The 14,147-nt window shown below is 40.4% G+C and overlaps 1 protein-coding gene across 3 annotated transcripts in view; it reads left to right on the top strand.

The window, feature by feature from the left end:
* PDGFD (platelet derived growth factor D) overlaps positions 1-14,147 on the top strand; it is a 145,745-nt gene that overhangs the window by 89,829 nt on the left and 41,769 nt on the right. For all 3 annotated transcript variants that reach the window (XM_037378356.1, XM_037378357.1, XM_037378358.1), the window contains exon 3: positions 538-718. In XM_037378356.1, coding sequence (XP_037234253.1) covers positions 538-718 — 181 coding nt within the window. The remainder of the gene's footprint in view (positions 1-537; positions 719-14,147) is intronic.

The raw sequence follows: 14,147 nt of genomic DNA, 5'->3' as shown, positions 1-14,147 counted from the left end.
AGCATGCACTGCCCTGTGTCCTTCCAGCACCTTCCTTTGCTCCTGTCATGGCAGCAGCCTGTATCCAGCCCTCCAACAGGCATGGCAGGCAGGAGCCGGGGGCTGCTGCTGCAGGGAGTTGGGGGCCCACCAGAAAGTGCACAAGTGCTTGCAGCTGCTCAGCTTGGGCAGCCTGCCTTAAATAATATTATATCAGATCTCTAAATTATTTATCCACCACATGAAATGTAATGCCTGTGCTTACTGTGTACTAAACACATGCAAGTGCCTCTCATTAATATTTTAACGCGGTGGCAAATACTGTCTGTCATGTTCCAGAAGCCCAAAAATCAGCCATTTGAGCACTCAGGCAGTAACTTGCAGCTTAGCGTATTTTGTGCTACGTGAGCATGTCCACCATTTGCAATATTTAGTCTGATGTTTTGCAGTAGAAAACAGGGGACAGTTGTCTTTGTGTTTCCAGCTGTGCTCCTGTCTGTTTGCAAGCATCTTCTGAAACCAGAGTTATCAAAACTAATCCTTCAAACTGGTTCTCAGGTATGACTTTGTGGAAGTGGAAGATGTATCAGAGACCAGTACAGTTATACGAGGACGGTGGTGTGGACACAAGGAAGTACCTCCAAGGATAACATCAAGAACAAATCAGATAAAAATTACCTTCAAATCTGATGACTACTTTGTGGCTAAACCTGGATTCAAGATTTGTTACTCCCTGGTGGTAAGTCACTTATCTGTATCATGGGTGAGAGACAGACTGTAGTGTAAAAGAGCATCAGTACTTGAAGCTGAATGGCGTAGCTAACTGCATTGGATCAAAACACTAATTGACTGGAAGTATTTTCATTCCAACAACTACATTAAAACAAAGTATTTTTGGCATCCTGTCATTAAATATAAAATAAAGTCAAGTCCGGGCGAAGATTTACACTAATAACATGTTTCAGAAGCACTATCACTTTCTACACTGAGGCTGCACTGCCAGTGGCTTGACAGATGCAGCACAAAGAGCAAAAAAATGGCTGCTCTATGAACTCCTTTTTTATGTTCATTTGAGGTCAAATAAAAATACCTTAGGGGTTTATGGCTGTGATTCTGAGTTAGATGCAGAGTAGTTTGTTCTACATGCAATAAAATTCTACGTGCAAGACAGTATGCTAAGGCTCAGGCTGTATTTTCAACCGCGTATAAACATGCATCTTTGTATATGCAGTGGCATTAGCAGTGTATCATGTACTGTTTCAATGAGATGAAAACCTCCTCTTTTTTTATTTTGGTTTTGTCTTTAGGGAGCAGGGATGCTCATTGCTCTAAGTAGATTTTGATAAAAATATCTATTCCTTTGTATTGTCCTGATTAATATTATAATGCTTTTGGTGCAGTGTAGCTCGAAAGAGGCAGACTTTGCAAACACTCAGGAAATGGTAAGCATTAATTTATTATACTGTCATAATTATGTTTTTATATCCGTCACAATTCTTATTCCCTTTTTATTCAATCCACTGTTATTTAACAAGAATAAGAAAGCCTGGAATACGAATAACGCTAATGCTATAACAGGAGACATCCACTGTTTGAGTCATTACACTTCAACCTCTCGGCTTTGCATGCTTATATGCCTATGTATGCTAAAAAGAGTCCATAAACAGCACATTGTCAAGGCAACTCTAAAGCTATAAAGACTGTGCTCCCTTGCATTTAAATTGCTAGGCTTCTAGTGGAGTAAGGCATTGCACTGTGAGTAAATCCTGAGTTATAATTTACTCTGATTTGAAGGTAATCTACTAAAACTAAAATGTAGGCAGAACAGTCTATGAGACCACTGGGCATAAAAATGAGACAGTGAAGCAGTCTCTCTTTACACTGCTTGTGTTTCAGTGCAGCCACAAAAACTCTGCTGCATTTAGCAAGCTTTATTCCAGACCACATACAGCTAGTCTGATAGTATTAGACTTTCCAAAAATGAATGTTATCACTCATAAGACACAGGAGACTCTGCACTAGAAGCTCAAAAAGGACTACTGTATTTATCTAACTTCAAAACTACGAGTAAACAGAGAATTTTAGTGTCTAACAAATCTATTCAAAAGAATACTCTCCCGGTACAGCCTCTGAATGGAATGCTGTTTTATTTCTGAGAGAAGAGAACTGTACAGGTGATTAGTGGCATTTGTGAGATGGAGGATGATACGTAGTTAGCCGGTCTTCAGATTCTAAACCATCCAACCTAAAACTGCAGGATTAATATTCAGCAGTCTGCCCTTATTCGACAGTCCCCACAGTCACTTAGAGCTCAGTTCATAGATATGCTGAGCACTGCTGACCCCTGAAGGTTGAACTCATTGTGCGTTTCTAGGTGGCAAACCAGGGAGCATTAATGAAGCATGCAAAAACATATGGTATTTTGTATCAGATGAAAAGAAAGACCTTTACATTGATTTTTTTCTTTGCTTTGTAACCTTGTCCAGTACAAGGCTATTTTGGGGACTTTATTGGAAAGTGGTGCACAAGATATGTGCAAATCTTTTAAGTCCCTTGTTTTTTCTTATATGTGGAGTTTAAATCTGCATGGCAGTGGGGTTTTTTTTGTATATAAGACTGATAATTTTGCAGAGAAAATTGAAACAAGCAGTTTGGAGAGTTTGCTTAAGTTTATTGATCAGCTGCATCTCCTGAGCGTGGTGCCAGGATGGCTGCATGAATTTCTCCCCGTTACACATGCAGCCAAACAGCCTTGCTCTCTGGCCTTCTTATTTATGAATCTTCAAGGAAGTCAGTTAAGATCACTTCATTTGATGCAGATCAAGTTTTTACTTAGTTCAGCACTCTGCATGAGGCACAAATGAGACTTCGCAAAGCTTATCAGAAACATACTTCATTATTTTCATGTACTTGTGTTTTTGCATTAACTTCACATTTCAGTACCATTTAGAGAAACAAAAAGGGTTTATTTTGCTAGAGAAGATATAAATTAGACTTGTATCCACGAAAGTCACGTTTGCCCTTGTAAAACAAGGCAAAGTAAGCAACCCATGTCAAATGAAGGGACTCAGTCACTCAGGACGGTGGGATTAGAATTCAAAGTGGCTCTGGAAAATTAGACTGAAAAAGCCACAAGGGTGATCTTTAGCAGGATGAGGTTGAAAGCCATATGGATGGATGGGAGTAATTAACTGTCCCAATATAAGATAAGGGACAATGGGCCAGGGAGCAAATCTATAAAATAAAGTCAGACCATCTAAATACAGCATTTATCTTTTGCTTGCCAAGGCTGGCTTTCCTCCACCTTCTTCTTCCTTCTCTCCGTGTCTTCTGCCTCTTGGCCCCTTGGCCTCTGCCCTCCCCTCTGTGGGTCTGAAGGACTAGTAACACTGGAGGCAGAGCCATGAGGGTGGTTTGGAGAAAGGGGCAGATCCAATGTGCTGCCTGTTGCCTGTCCCTGATCCACTCTTTGCCCATGAAGCCGTAGGACTCCCTGGGTTGGGAGCTCCAGGGTGGACCAGACTCGAGGAGCTTATGTGTTGAGTGTACCCCACTGCTTATCCCAAGTTGAGTAAGAGTCAAAAGTGTCCTAACATGGCTGGAAAAACTCATTCCTACACTGTGCTGTCTGTAACAGTGCAGAAGTACGTTAGTACGTGCAGCCGGTGGCTCGTGTCTACAGACACTTCACATTCAAAGCCCCCAGTTGTAGCTGTGCAGTTTGTTGGCTTAGCCTGGGTATCCACACAGAGAAATATCTCCCTTGAACCTCTTTAAAAATTGTCTTTTCCTTCAAGCTTCACAGACCTGGAACAAAAATGGTCTGGAGCAAGCCCTGGACAACTATTAGGCATGAGCCTCACTTAACTGCAAATTTGTTTGAAATTCCTCCCTGCCATTATCACTTAAAGTGCTTATTTCTCAAACATTTTTTTTTTCTTGATTGAGTTGCCTTAGAAACATTAATTTGCAGTATAGAAAGCACTGAGGTGTTCCAGTCTTTTTTTCTCACATGTTACATAATTTCTTACTCTAAGGACACAGCGTTTCACAACAAACACTATAGAAATGTGACACAGAGGAAGATGAGTAATCTTAGGTTACTTACACCGTTGCTGGAAGGGAGGTAGGCACTGTCATGAGAAAGGCCCCCTGGGTTGCACACTTGAAAGTAGGTGATGTGAATATTCCACATTGCCACAAATGTAAAATTTTATTCCACCACCGCTTGCAGTGCAATTACCACAACCGAGGGATCTTGCGTGTAGCAAGTAAGTATTTATAATTACTGAAAATACTGCATCCATTATTTTGAGATGTAGGAGTGCAAATGAAGTTACACTGTTACATATGGAAATAATCTTCGCTTGACTGATGTCATTTTATACAATCTTTTTTCTTCTGAAGTGAAATTCTTCCAATGTCCTAATTCTGGAAGGGAATGTTAACAAGATTGGACCCCATGTTTTACAAGTACATTAGCATGGACATTTACTAAAATAATCTAGGAACTCATTCAGGAACATGTTCCAGCAATAAAGGTGAATGTTTTGAATTAAAATTCCCAACCCTGCATCTAGTTTCATTTTAATGAGACAACTAGAAAGTGTTGGATTCCATTTACTCATTAAAAACATTATTTTAAGTTTATTAGAAAAGGCACATACCTGTTATACAATTATAACAGTAAATTGTTATTGCCTTACTAATTGTTCCGTTAATCCTAAATGAAATCCTTATTTTGGAACTTTGACTAAAGTCATTAGTGGAAAAAAGGGCTACAAAAAAGCTAGGAACATACATGTATGTATATGTGCAAACATGCATTTATACAAGGATGTAAGCTTTAAAAAATATAAATCTTTTTACATGTATACACATATATATGTGCTTTTACCTTTCATTTCTTTCTAATACAGTGCGTGACTAGGAAACATCACATGGCATTAAGAGCAATCTTAGCTTATTTGGGAGTTGCAAACCAACAATGGTGGACATGCGGTGCTAAAAAGGACAACATAAGTGCATTTGTCCCAGGATAAACTTATGTGCCACTATGCGTATCAGTGTGTTAGATCATGAGTAATTTTTGCTTGTTTGAAATGACATTTTTTTGAGTGAAGGAGCCATAAAGAAATTAATGGAATGGAGTGGGAGGAACTTTGGGTTTTGATCAATCATGTGGAAATTCTATAGAGAATTAGCTTTCTGCTAAACAACCAGGCTATACGCTACCACTCTTATGATCAAAAACAGAACATTGGTCACAAAGTGGGGTAAGACATCACAGTCAGTCTAATAAAATTAAATTACTTTCCCATGCAAAAAGTATTGACCAGTCAAAGTTGGTTCAAATACTGAAATAACTTAAACTCCTTGATATTTGCCTATTAAGCTCACAAGAAAACACAAGAAATTCAAAGCACAATTGGAAAATGAAAATGGGCAGAATAAGAGCCTGATCCCGATCCTTGTACTCACAGTCACTCTGAATTACGCGACAGGCTCCCTGTATTTTGCCAGTTTTGTTTGCACAAGTACTGCAGCACCAGGCTGCAGGATTTTTAAATAAGTCAAGAAATAAACTCCCTTGTAAGAGTGAACATGATCGGAAATTGATACAGCCATCAGCATGAATACAAATTCATAAATACCACAGAAAATGATTAATTCTTTATCATTAGCCACAGACCTGAATCCAGCCTGGAAGCTGGATGAGTCTTTGCTGCTGTGCTTCTCTTTTAGCTTGTCACTTCTTTTACAGAATAGACATTTCATTTCTGTCTTCAAGACAAAATATTCTGCCTGAAAACCCATATAATATATCACATGTGACAACAGGCATGATAATGATGCATGAATACCTTCTCCGGTTTTAGATAATCCACAGATGGAATCCCAGTAAGTTGCTGGGGGTACAAAAGGAGAGGAATCGGGGTGGGGTGGGGGGATGTCTTGGTTAGTGAAGTTGTTGTACATGAAATAGATCTCACAATGAAGAAGCAAGAATTTAGACATGGAAGCTTTATCAGTTGTTCTTCTTTCACTTTTCCTCTGATTTCAGTTTTGATTGCCCGTCTATGCTAGACAGCAAAGATTTTTTATAAATACAACCCATGTGCAAAACTCATAACAATGAAACTTCTATTTTCTTAAATTCCGGCAGAAAACTATTTTCTGTGGGTTTGCTCAAGGCATACAATCCTCATAAAATTATCAGCCAGAGGCTCATCTTTCAGGAGAGAAGTTATTAAGTCCTTTCTAATTAGATAAAAATTGCTCAAGATCTTTAACATTCCTTCCCAACTTTACATAAACAGAGGATTTAAGAGATTATCTGTGCACAATTTTTTTAATTTTTTTTTTTTTTTTTTTACTTTGGAAGGTGTTTGGAATGTTCTAAAAAGCAACATAAAATGACAGCATGTTAGAAAGAGAGATTGTGCCTCATTGTATCTTGAGACATGGAGCATCTCAGAGTAATTTTATATGGGGAGGAGGAATGCTTTCCATTTAATGAAGGTTCCTGAGAATCCAGCAAGCCTCAGTCTGCTGCTTGATTCATCTCGCAGGATCTAACCTGTCCTTCAGTAGGGTTTGATGAAGAAAGGAAGGTGGCGTGGTAGACAAGCCAAGCAGTATGGTAGGCAGGGACATCGCAGTTGTCCCAGAACTCAGAGCAGAGGAAAAGATGGTGAAGGATACAAAAGAAGCAAAACTGGGTGTCAGATAGGTTGGTGATAAGGAAATGGCATACTTGGGTTGAGAAGGCACGTCTGGAACAAGCAGTTTCACAGGCAGCATTGGCTGCCTCAGGGGTAGCCGAAGTTCCTAACCAAAAGATTCTTTCCAACATTTGCATCTAACCAAGAGCTATTTCTCCTTCCAGTGTCCTATCACACCTTACAAAATCCCAAACATATACCACCTAACTCCTAAGTCTTGCCCATCTCATCTCCTCAGGTGGAAAAGCTTGCAGGTTTTCAGGTCTGAGACCCACCAGCTGAATGCCACGTATGAGTGAGAGGGAGCCTGGGGGCTGCAGCGAAAGCTATGACCTGACCTGGCCCAACACTCTGCAGTCAGTTGTCCCAGACTACATCTCCTCCCAGTTTTCACTAGACTGTGATCCTTCTCTTCTGAAGGTCTCTTCTGAAGGTCTGATGCCCCTTCCACGTTTACTCTTGTTGTCTTAGGCACAAAGATTAGTCCAAATCCTTCTCCTATGTGACTGAATTTTAAGTTTCATTAGGATTCTCCCTGTCTTGTGACCTAATTTCTAAAGCCGTTTGTAAGTCAGAGGTGACACTGATAAGAGAATGGTAAAAAAAAGTAGGTTTCAGGGAGAAGAGGAATCACCTACCAGCTTGGCATCAGAGGATGCTACAAGTACTAGAGGGAAGGACTGTTATAGGATCACCCAGCTATGGCAATGAAACATGGCAGCAGCGAAGACCAGAGGGGATAGTTTAGTCCAAGTTCAGTAATAAAAGTAATTGTGGGTGAGGCAAGCACACACAGGGGAAGAGGCAAGTCCGCAGAGAGAGAGAAGGCAGAAGGCAGCAGAAATGCCAAAACAAAATGGTCAGAGAGGCAGAAGTCCCCAACAAGCAAAGATTCTTGAAAGCTGAAAGGAAAAATAAAAAAGCCGAAGGACAGAGAGGTTGTGACTGACAATATCAAATTTAGCAAACACATCACGAAAGGTGAGGAAGAAGCCTTCCCTCTCTATATATCAGATGTCCATGTGTCAACATTTCATGTTCATAGTAACATGAAAACAGTTTCAGTTGGACTGAAGAAGGTTGAATGCCAATTAAGGAAACATTTTTAACAAGGCAATGAAGAGAAGAAGGGATTTGTGGAAACAAGTGGAGTTGTGGCGGCATGGTTAGGAAGGAAAGGAGGCAAATGAATTGGAGGTTTTAAACAGGCAGTGGACTTGACATAGGAAAGACTGCATTTAGGAGAGGAGGGAAGGCAGGTGTGGATCGGGTAGAAAGCGGAGCAAAAGTAGGGCCATTTCACTACATGAGCCTCTTTTGGTAAAATCTCTGACTGTGAGCTTGAGGAGAATAGGACTGGGTTTGGGGATGTTTCAAAAAAGTGAAAAGATTCAGCGAGGGACGTGGGTAAGAAATTGAGTTATGGCCAGGGAAATACAGACCTTCTAGCAAGGGAGCTACCAAAACCAGAAGCAGTGGGACCCAGTAAGCACACAGAAGCTGCTGGAAGCTGTCAGACTTCAACTGATAGAACAATTGTTTTAATCAAAAAGGAAAATAGACTTTAGTGTCTATGTTTTCCCAGCTGCAAGCATGTGTGCCTGGCAGTTTTGCTGTTTGAACAGCATGGTGGAGAAGTGGCTATTTGCTCTCCTCTGTCCCTGATTTGTTGACAGCTTAGTTAAAGTGTGGCTCCTTCACAGGACATTGTCATCAATCTGTCTTAACGTAACAGCAATCCTGTTGATGTCCAGTTCCTTTTGAAAATGCTACATCTTTAATCCAGTAGTGTGTTACGCAGTCTCTGAGAATTCACCAGACTCCTGGTGGTGGCCAAGGACAAGAAAATGTAGCACTTTATGTCTTCAAAGGATTATACAAACACAAGTGTCATTTTCATTTGTTATTTTCAAATCTAGTATCCTGTCCCAAATAGTTGACTCTAACAAAAACTTAGAGGCATTGTTCATGTAGGACAGTTTTAGATTTTGAAGGACTGCATTTCCTGTACTTACCTGTTTTAAGAGTTCCTGAGGATGTCAATGACCCACAGGAAATTCCTACTTTTCCAAGGTAAGTTAGAAATACAAAGAAAAAAATAATAATAAAAAAAAAGACCATTGTGTGCAGTACAAGAGGGTTACCCATGTTAGACAAAAAAAAAAAAAAAGAAAAGAAAATTGTAATTTTCTCCTTGTAGAAGCTCAAAAGCCTTATTCAGCATCAACATGATTTCTTGCAAAACACATCAGAAACAAACTGGAAGATGCAGATTCCAAGAAGCGTGCAACTGTATTAGTAATGAGATCAAACAGCTACCTAGCGAGTAAGAATAGTGGATAAGGGCCACAGAAATATTGCTGGGTTTGGGAAGCATGTAATACTGACAGAATACTGACTTGGTTTTCTAGTTAAATGAATGAAGAGGACCCCATTCTGATAGCAACTGGCCACGATCTTGCCACTGTACTTGGCTAAGTAAGGGCATGTGTGAGGACTCATGGTGAGTTGTTTGTCCCTTTATCTTGAATGCCCATGCTGCTTCCCAGTTCATAACCAGTTTCTAGTGCTAACATAGCTGGATACATAAAAGAATTCTATATGAAAGCTAATCTTTTCTCTGTTTTTCGTTAAATAAAATACAGAGTACACTACAAGTAGACTTCCAGTGAGCCAGAGTTCATGAATTATTGGCCACTGGCAAAACTGTGCTATTAGACAAGTAGGAAATGAAAGCCATCCCCAAACTTGCTGTAAAAATCTTAAGTAACCATTGATAATTAGAGAAATAAATCAATGATTCCTAACAGTCTGGAAGTCTTGTGAATGAGTGGTAGTTAAAAAATTGATGGAGAATATTAAAGATATTTTTGTATTAAAACTACCCTAGGCAAATCAGTTTGTTTTAAAAAGGATTCATTATTTCCAGCTTTTTTAGAGTTTGCCAGTCTTAAAATCACTAATGCTACTTACCATGTATGTTGGACAGCTTTTTCAGGTTACCCATAAAGCAATATTCTTAGTTAACATCAAATATATAAAGGTAGGAGAAAGTTAGGGTGGTTCCAGCACTGAAAATTGTAATGCATGAAAGGAAAGGGTACATTTTCTGTGCCATAATGAGCCTAACCTGGGAGAGAGCAATGGCCATCCTGTTCCCTGACATTGCTTCCCATGTGTAACCAATAGAAAATATCAATAGCCCAGACATGGTATCTCGACACTGCAGTAGGGACAGACCAGTGGCAGCCTTAGTACAGCTCCTGTTAGAAGACATGGAGACCTTGTAGCTCATTTGTCTGCTTAGAGTTGACCGTTAAGAGGGCAGCAGAAAGACAAATGGGAAATACAGTAGTGAAGTGGACATGCCACAAACACCCCGTCAGTGCTGCTGGTAGATGTGTGGACCTCTCTGTGTTTACACTAAAAAGGAAGGTTAAATCCAACCATTCTCGCCTTAGTTTACCCTAAACCACACATCAGTGTGTATGAACATAAGGTGAATTTACACTGTCAAACTTTTTGAACAGCACTCATTAACTTGTCCATCACATTAGCTGTTTGGTTGAAAAGTGGGACTAGTTTAGATTGTTGACTTGAGGACATAATGCTGTCTTTGTAAATCCATACTCTGTCCTTTAATTCCACTTCAGCAACAGCTGAAGAATGTTAGCATGTGAAATGATGATAATGTATGAAGAACCTACCTTTTATTTTGGCTTGGTAACTCTGGAGGGTGTTTTATGGAAATGTAGTTAAGGATGACAGTTTGTAAGGACAACAGAGATAACATGTATCCGTAAAACAGTTAATTAGGCACTAAGGCTGTACTACATTGCTGCAAAGAGGTGTTAACACCTGGTGCTGCACTGTGGCAAGGCTGGTCCCTCCCACCACCCTGTCCACAAGGGAAGAGGAAACGGCTGGTTCTTCCCAGGTTCTGTGCCTGTTGAGCAGCCTCTGCTCTAGATTTTCTGCAAAAGCTGAAGGTGCAGCTTAACTTTAGTGTGTGCCAACTGTGTTGGAGAAGAGTAGGAAACCAGTCTGCTTTCAGGATTTTCTTCTGACAGCTTTCCAGAGGAAGTGGCTGGTGAATTGAAGCATGCTAGACCTCCAGCCTGCACTGAGGAACTTGTGAAAACCCATCACAGCAAGTGTTGGTTGCAAGTTGTCCTCTGAATCAAAACAAGAATTGCATGTCTTCACATTTTTGTGGAGCGCTGGGCTCCTAGGCTCAACTTCGTGTTTTATATTCCACCAATACTATTTTTTCGACAATGTGTCAACAGTATCTTACACAGCCTGGCAGCACAGTCCTGATCTTGCACTGTCCTAGCCTAAGTTTGGGTTGCAGGGTCTCTTTCAGCCTTAGCACTCTTCAGTGTGGTTTTGTCGTTCCTGGCAAGCCAGGGGAAACAATGCGTTGTGTATAATGTGTGTTTACTTGCTTACAGAACAAATCTTTGCCTTATTTGTTGCAACAGCTGTAACTGCTGGAAAATACTTAGAGCCCTGGGTCAAATGATACTGATTGTTTTAAGATTTCTGAGTCTAAATTTGGAGGGGTTGTAGGGTTAGGGTGTGTGTGTGTGCAGTAACGTGTAATGCAGCGATACCTAGAATCTCATAATTTAAAGATGTGAGGTCATTCAGCCCATTTTTCTCTAAGGGCAAGATTTTTCTGTATTTAAAATTCATCGGTTGTTCATCTAGCATAATTTTTATATATAACAAACATAGGAACATACCTCATGGGAGATTAAACCATAGACTAATAAATCACTGTTGCAAAGACATTTTTTCTTTGATAATCAGTTTAAATTTTCCTTTTTTTAATGCCATACCATTGCCTGCAATTATATTCCTTCCTAATTTATGATGAAGTCTGTTCTTTGTGTCATGGGTGTCTATCTCCTACAGATATTTGCAGAGTTTTCACACTTCTTTGCTTATTGCTTAGTCATTGCTTAGTCAAGCAAGGATGCCTGTACTTGGCTTTTAATCTTTCACAAAAATTCAGGCTATCCAATCCCCTCAGAGTTTTTAATGTTCTTTTGAAAAGTCCCCCAGATTTTTCCAGCTTTTTACAGTGACACTGTGGTAGTGATGGGAGCTGAATCTGGGGGTTCAAGCATCACTAAGGCTGTGTTATGGGTGGCATGTCACCTGCCACAGTACCCTGCTTAGGCAGGTCTATATGGCAGTGGCCAGCTTGGCTGCCCTAACACTGGAAATGTGTCTTTTGATGTGTTTTCCTCTGTCAGCTCAGTCCGTCTTTGAGCTCCCAGGTTTCCTAGGTTCCTCCTTCTGCTCCGCATGTCATTTAGGAACATATTAGGTTGCATTTTTCCAGGGTGAACTTTCCCCTTGCTGGGTTGCCATAGTGTTTGTGATTTTTTCCATGTCCTCAGCGAAGACAGCTGTGCCCGATTGCGTTGCCTGCAGGTTTGGATCCGGCATCATAGCCTCAGGGAGGGTGCTGGCCTCACAGCTGCGGCAATGAGGCAGGCTTCACCACTACTTGCCCTGACAATTTCTCGCAGTCTCAGGTCTTCCCACCTCAAAGACAGGCACCATAAGCCTTTGTAAGATGTCACAGGATTGACTTCTAAAACACACTACAGAGGCACGCTGTGTTGTTTCTTCCTGCAGTCTGGGACATGGTGCCAGCAGGGCGAGATGCATGGCCTTGCTGAGACTGATGAACAAGAGGGTTGTCTGCTATGCTCATTTATTTGGATGCTTGTTTTTTCTGGGCCTGCCAGACTTACCTGAGGTCCTCTCTAGTTTAAGAAGTTGTATGATTACAAAATGGAGAACAGCAATCCCAGATTCCAAGCCTGGAAGGTGAAACAGGAAAAATCATCTTCAGACCATGCGAAGTCACTTGGTTTGGTGCGTGGGAAAAGGCTGGTAGCTATCCTCATCCATCTCCTTCTCCTTAGGAGGAACATCATAACTGAAGCTCTTAGTGTCTCTGCACTTACTTTTAACAATTCTTAGGCTTATTCTGACTCTGCAGTTCCAGGCACAGATCATCAGAGAAAGTCCTTCCCCCGCGCTGGAGAAGCTGGTGTGCTTACAGGTTGGCACTCAGCACATCGCTTCTAGCTTTAATAACCGTCATGCTATATATCACATCTCTAAAGAAAGTCACAATGCTGTATAAATCTGATCTATATTTTCTATACATATATCTATATCTGTTTTTCTTTGAGCACTCGATAAAGGCCATGCATGCCTTCATAACAACACAGATGGCAGATACATCGCAGAGTGTTTCTCTTTTTCCCTTACACATGCATATTCACACACACATCTTGTATTAGTTGCAGGGTTCTTGTCACTTTAGACTTGATAGGATAAATCTTACCAGAAAATATTTGGCTAAACGATACTGTTACATAAAATAAGCCCCTGCCTGGTGCTGAGCTTTGTGCTACTGAACTGAACACCTCCTCAAACCCAGTGCCTGCATTGTTAACACAATCCTTTGCCTACAACCCCCTTTCTGGTTTTCAACCCACACGTTTCTCGCCATGCTGAACTGCTTTTGAACGTACATGCCATGCCAAAAAAAAGTTCTATCACATTTCCGATCTCTTGCATTACCAAGAAAAATGCAGTTCTGTTTTCCTCAGTTGTCAGTTTGATGACCAGTCAGTGCTTAATTAGAGAAGGTCTGAGCTTTTAACTACATAGGGTCAGATTTTGCAACTCATCTGCAGCACTGGAAGCTAAAAATAATTTTTAGATTGTGGAATTTGTGTATCTTGCTGTCAGATGATTTTCAGCAGAATCAAATAACATCCAGTTTTTCTGTGACCCTTGATAACAAGGTGGGGTTTTTTTTTTCACTTTAATAGTTTTTGTTTGGAGAAATGTTTTAATTGTACAGATTTGTGTTTTGTGGCAGACAAAACTTATTTTCCAGGTCCCCTTCTTTTCATAAGCTGTAGAAGCCTTTTTATTTAATAATACTTCTAATCCTGGCACATCTAAAAATGCTTTATTTTAAACAATATTTGTGGTAAAAAATACTCTGTAATGAAAATTTCCCTCAGACTGGGAACATCAGGCACCATGTTGTCTCATTACACATTCTTGATTCTAGGCACTCTTGTTGTCCAACCATCAGTCATATAACGAAGCATAAACACAAGCCTTCACAGAATCAGACTCTCTAATAAAGAAGTCTGTGTATCTCAGTTTTCAGACTATTAGACTATTAAACAAGCTAGATGTGACCCAAAGCATAGGCACAAGGTTGTTTGCACTCCCACATTTTTAGCCTGGCTCGTTTGGGGCCAGCACAGGCCTCAGGCTGTTTCCAATATGCAGTTTGTTGTGGCCACTCTGTTTTGCAGGGTAGTAGGTATGTCTGAGGACATAAGTAATTTCTAATCAATAGCTACCTTTTTTTATTTACTACTATAGATGTAG

This window comes from Falco rusticolus, chromosome 2 (genome assembly GCF_015220075.1).
Source record: "Falco rusticolus isolate bFalRus1 chromosome 2, bFalRus1.pri, whole genome shotgun sequence".
NCBI lineage: Eukaryota > Metazoa > Chordata > Aves > Falconiformes > Falconidae > Falco > Falco rusticolus.
This window is presented reverse-complemented; position numbering and strand designations above follow the sequence as displayed.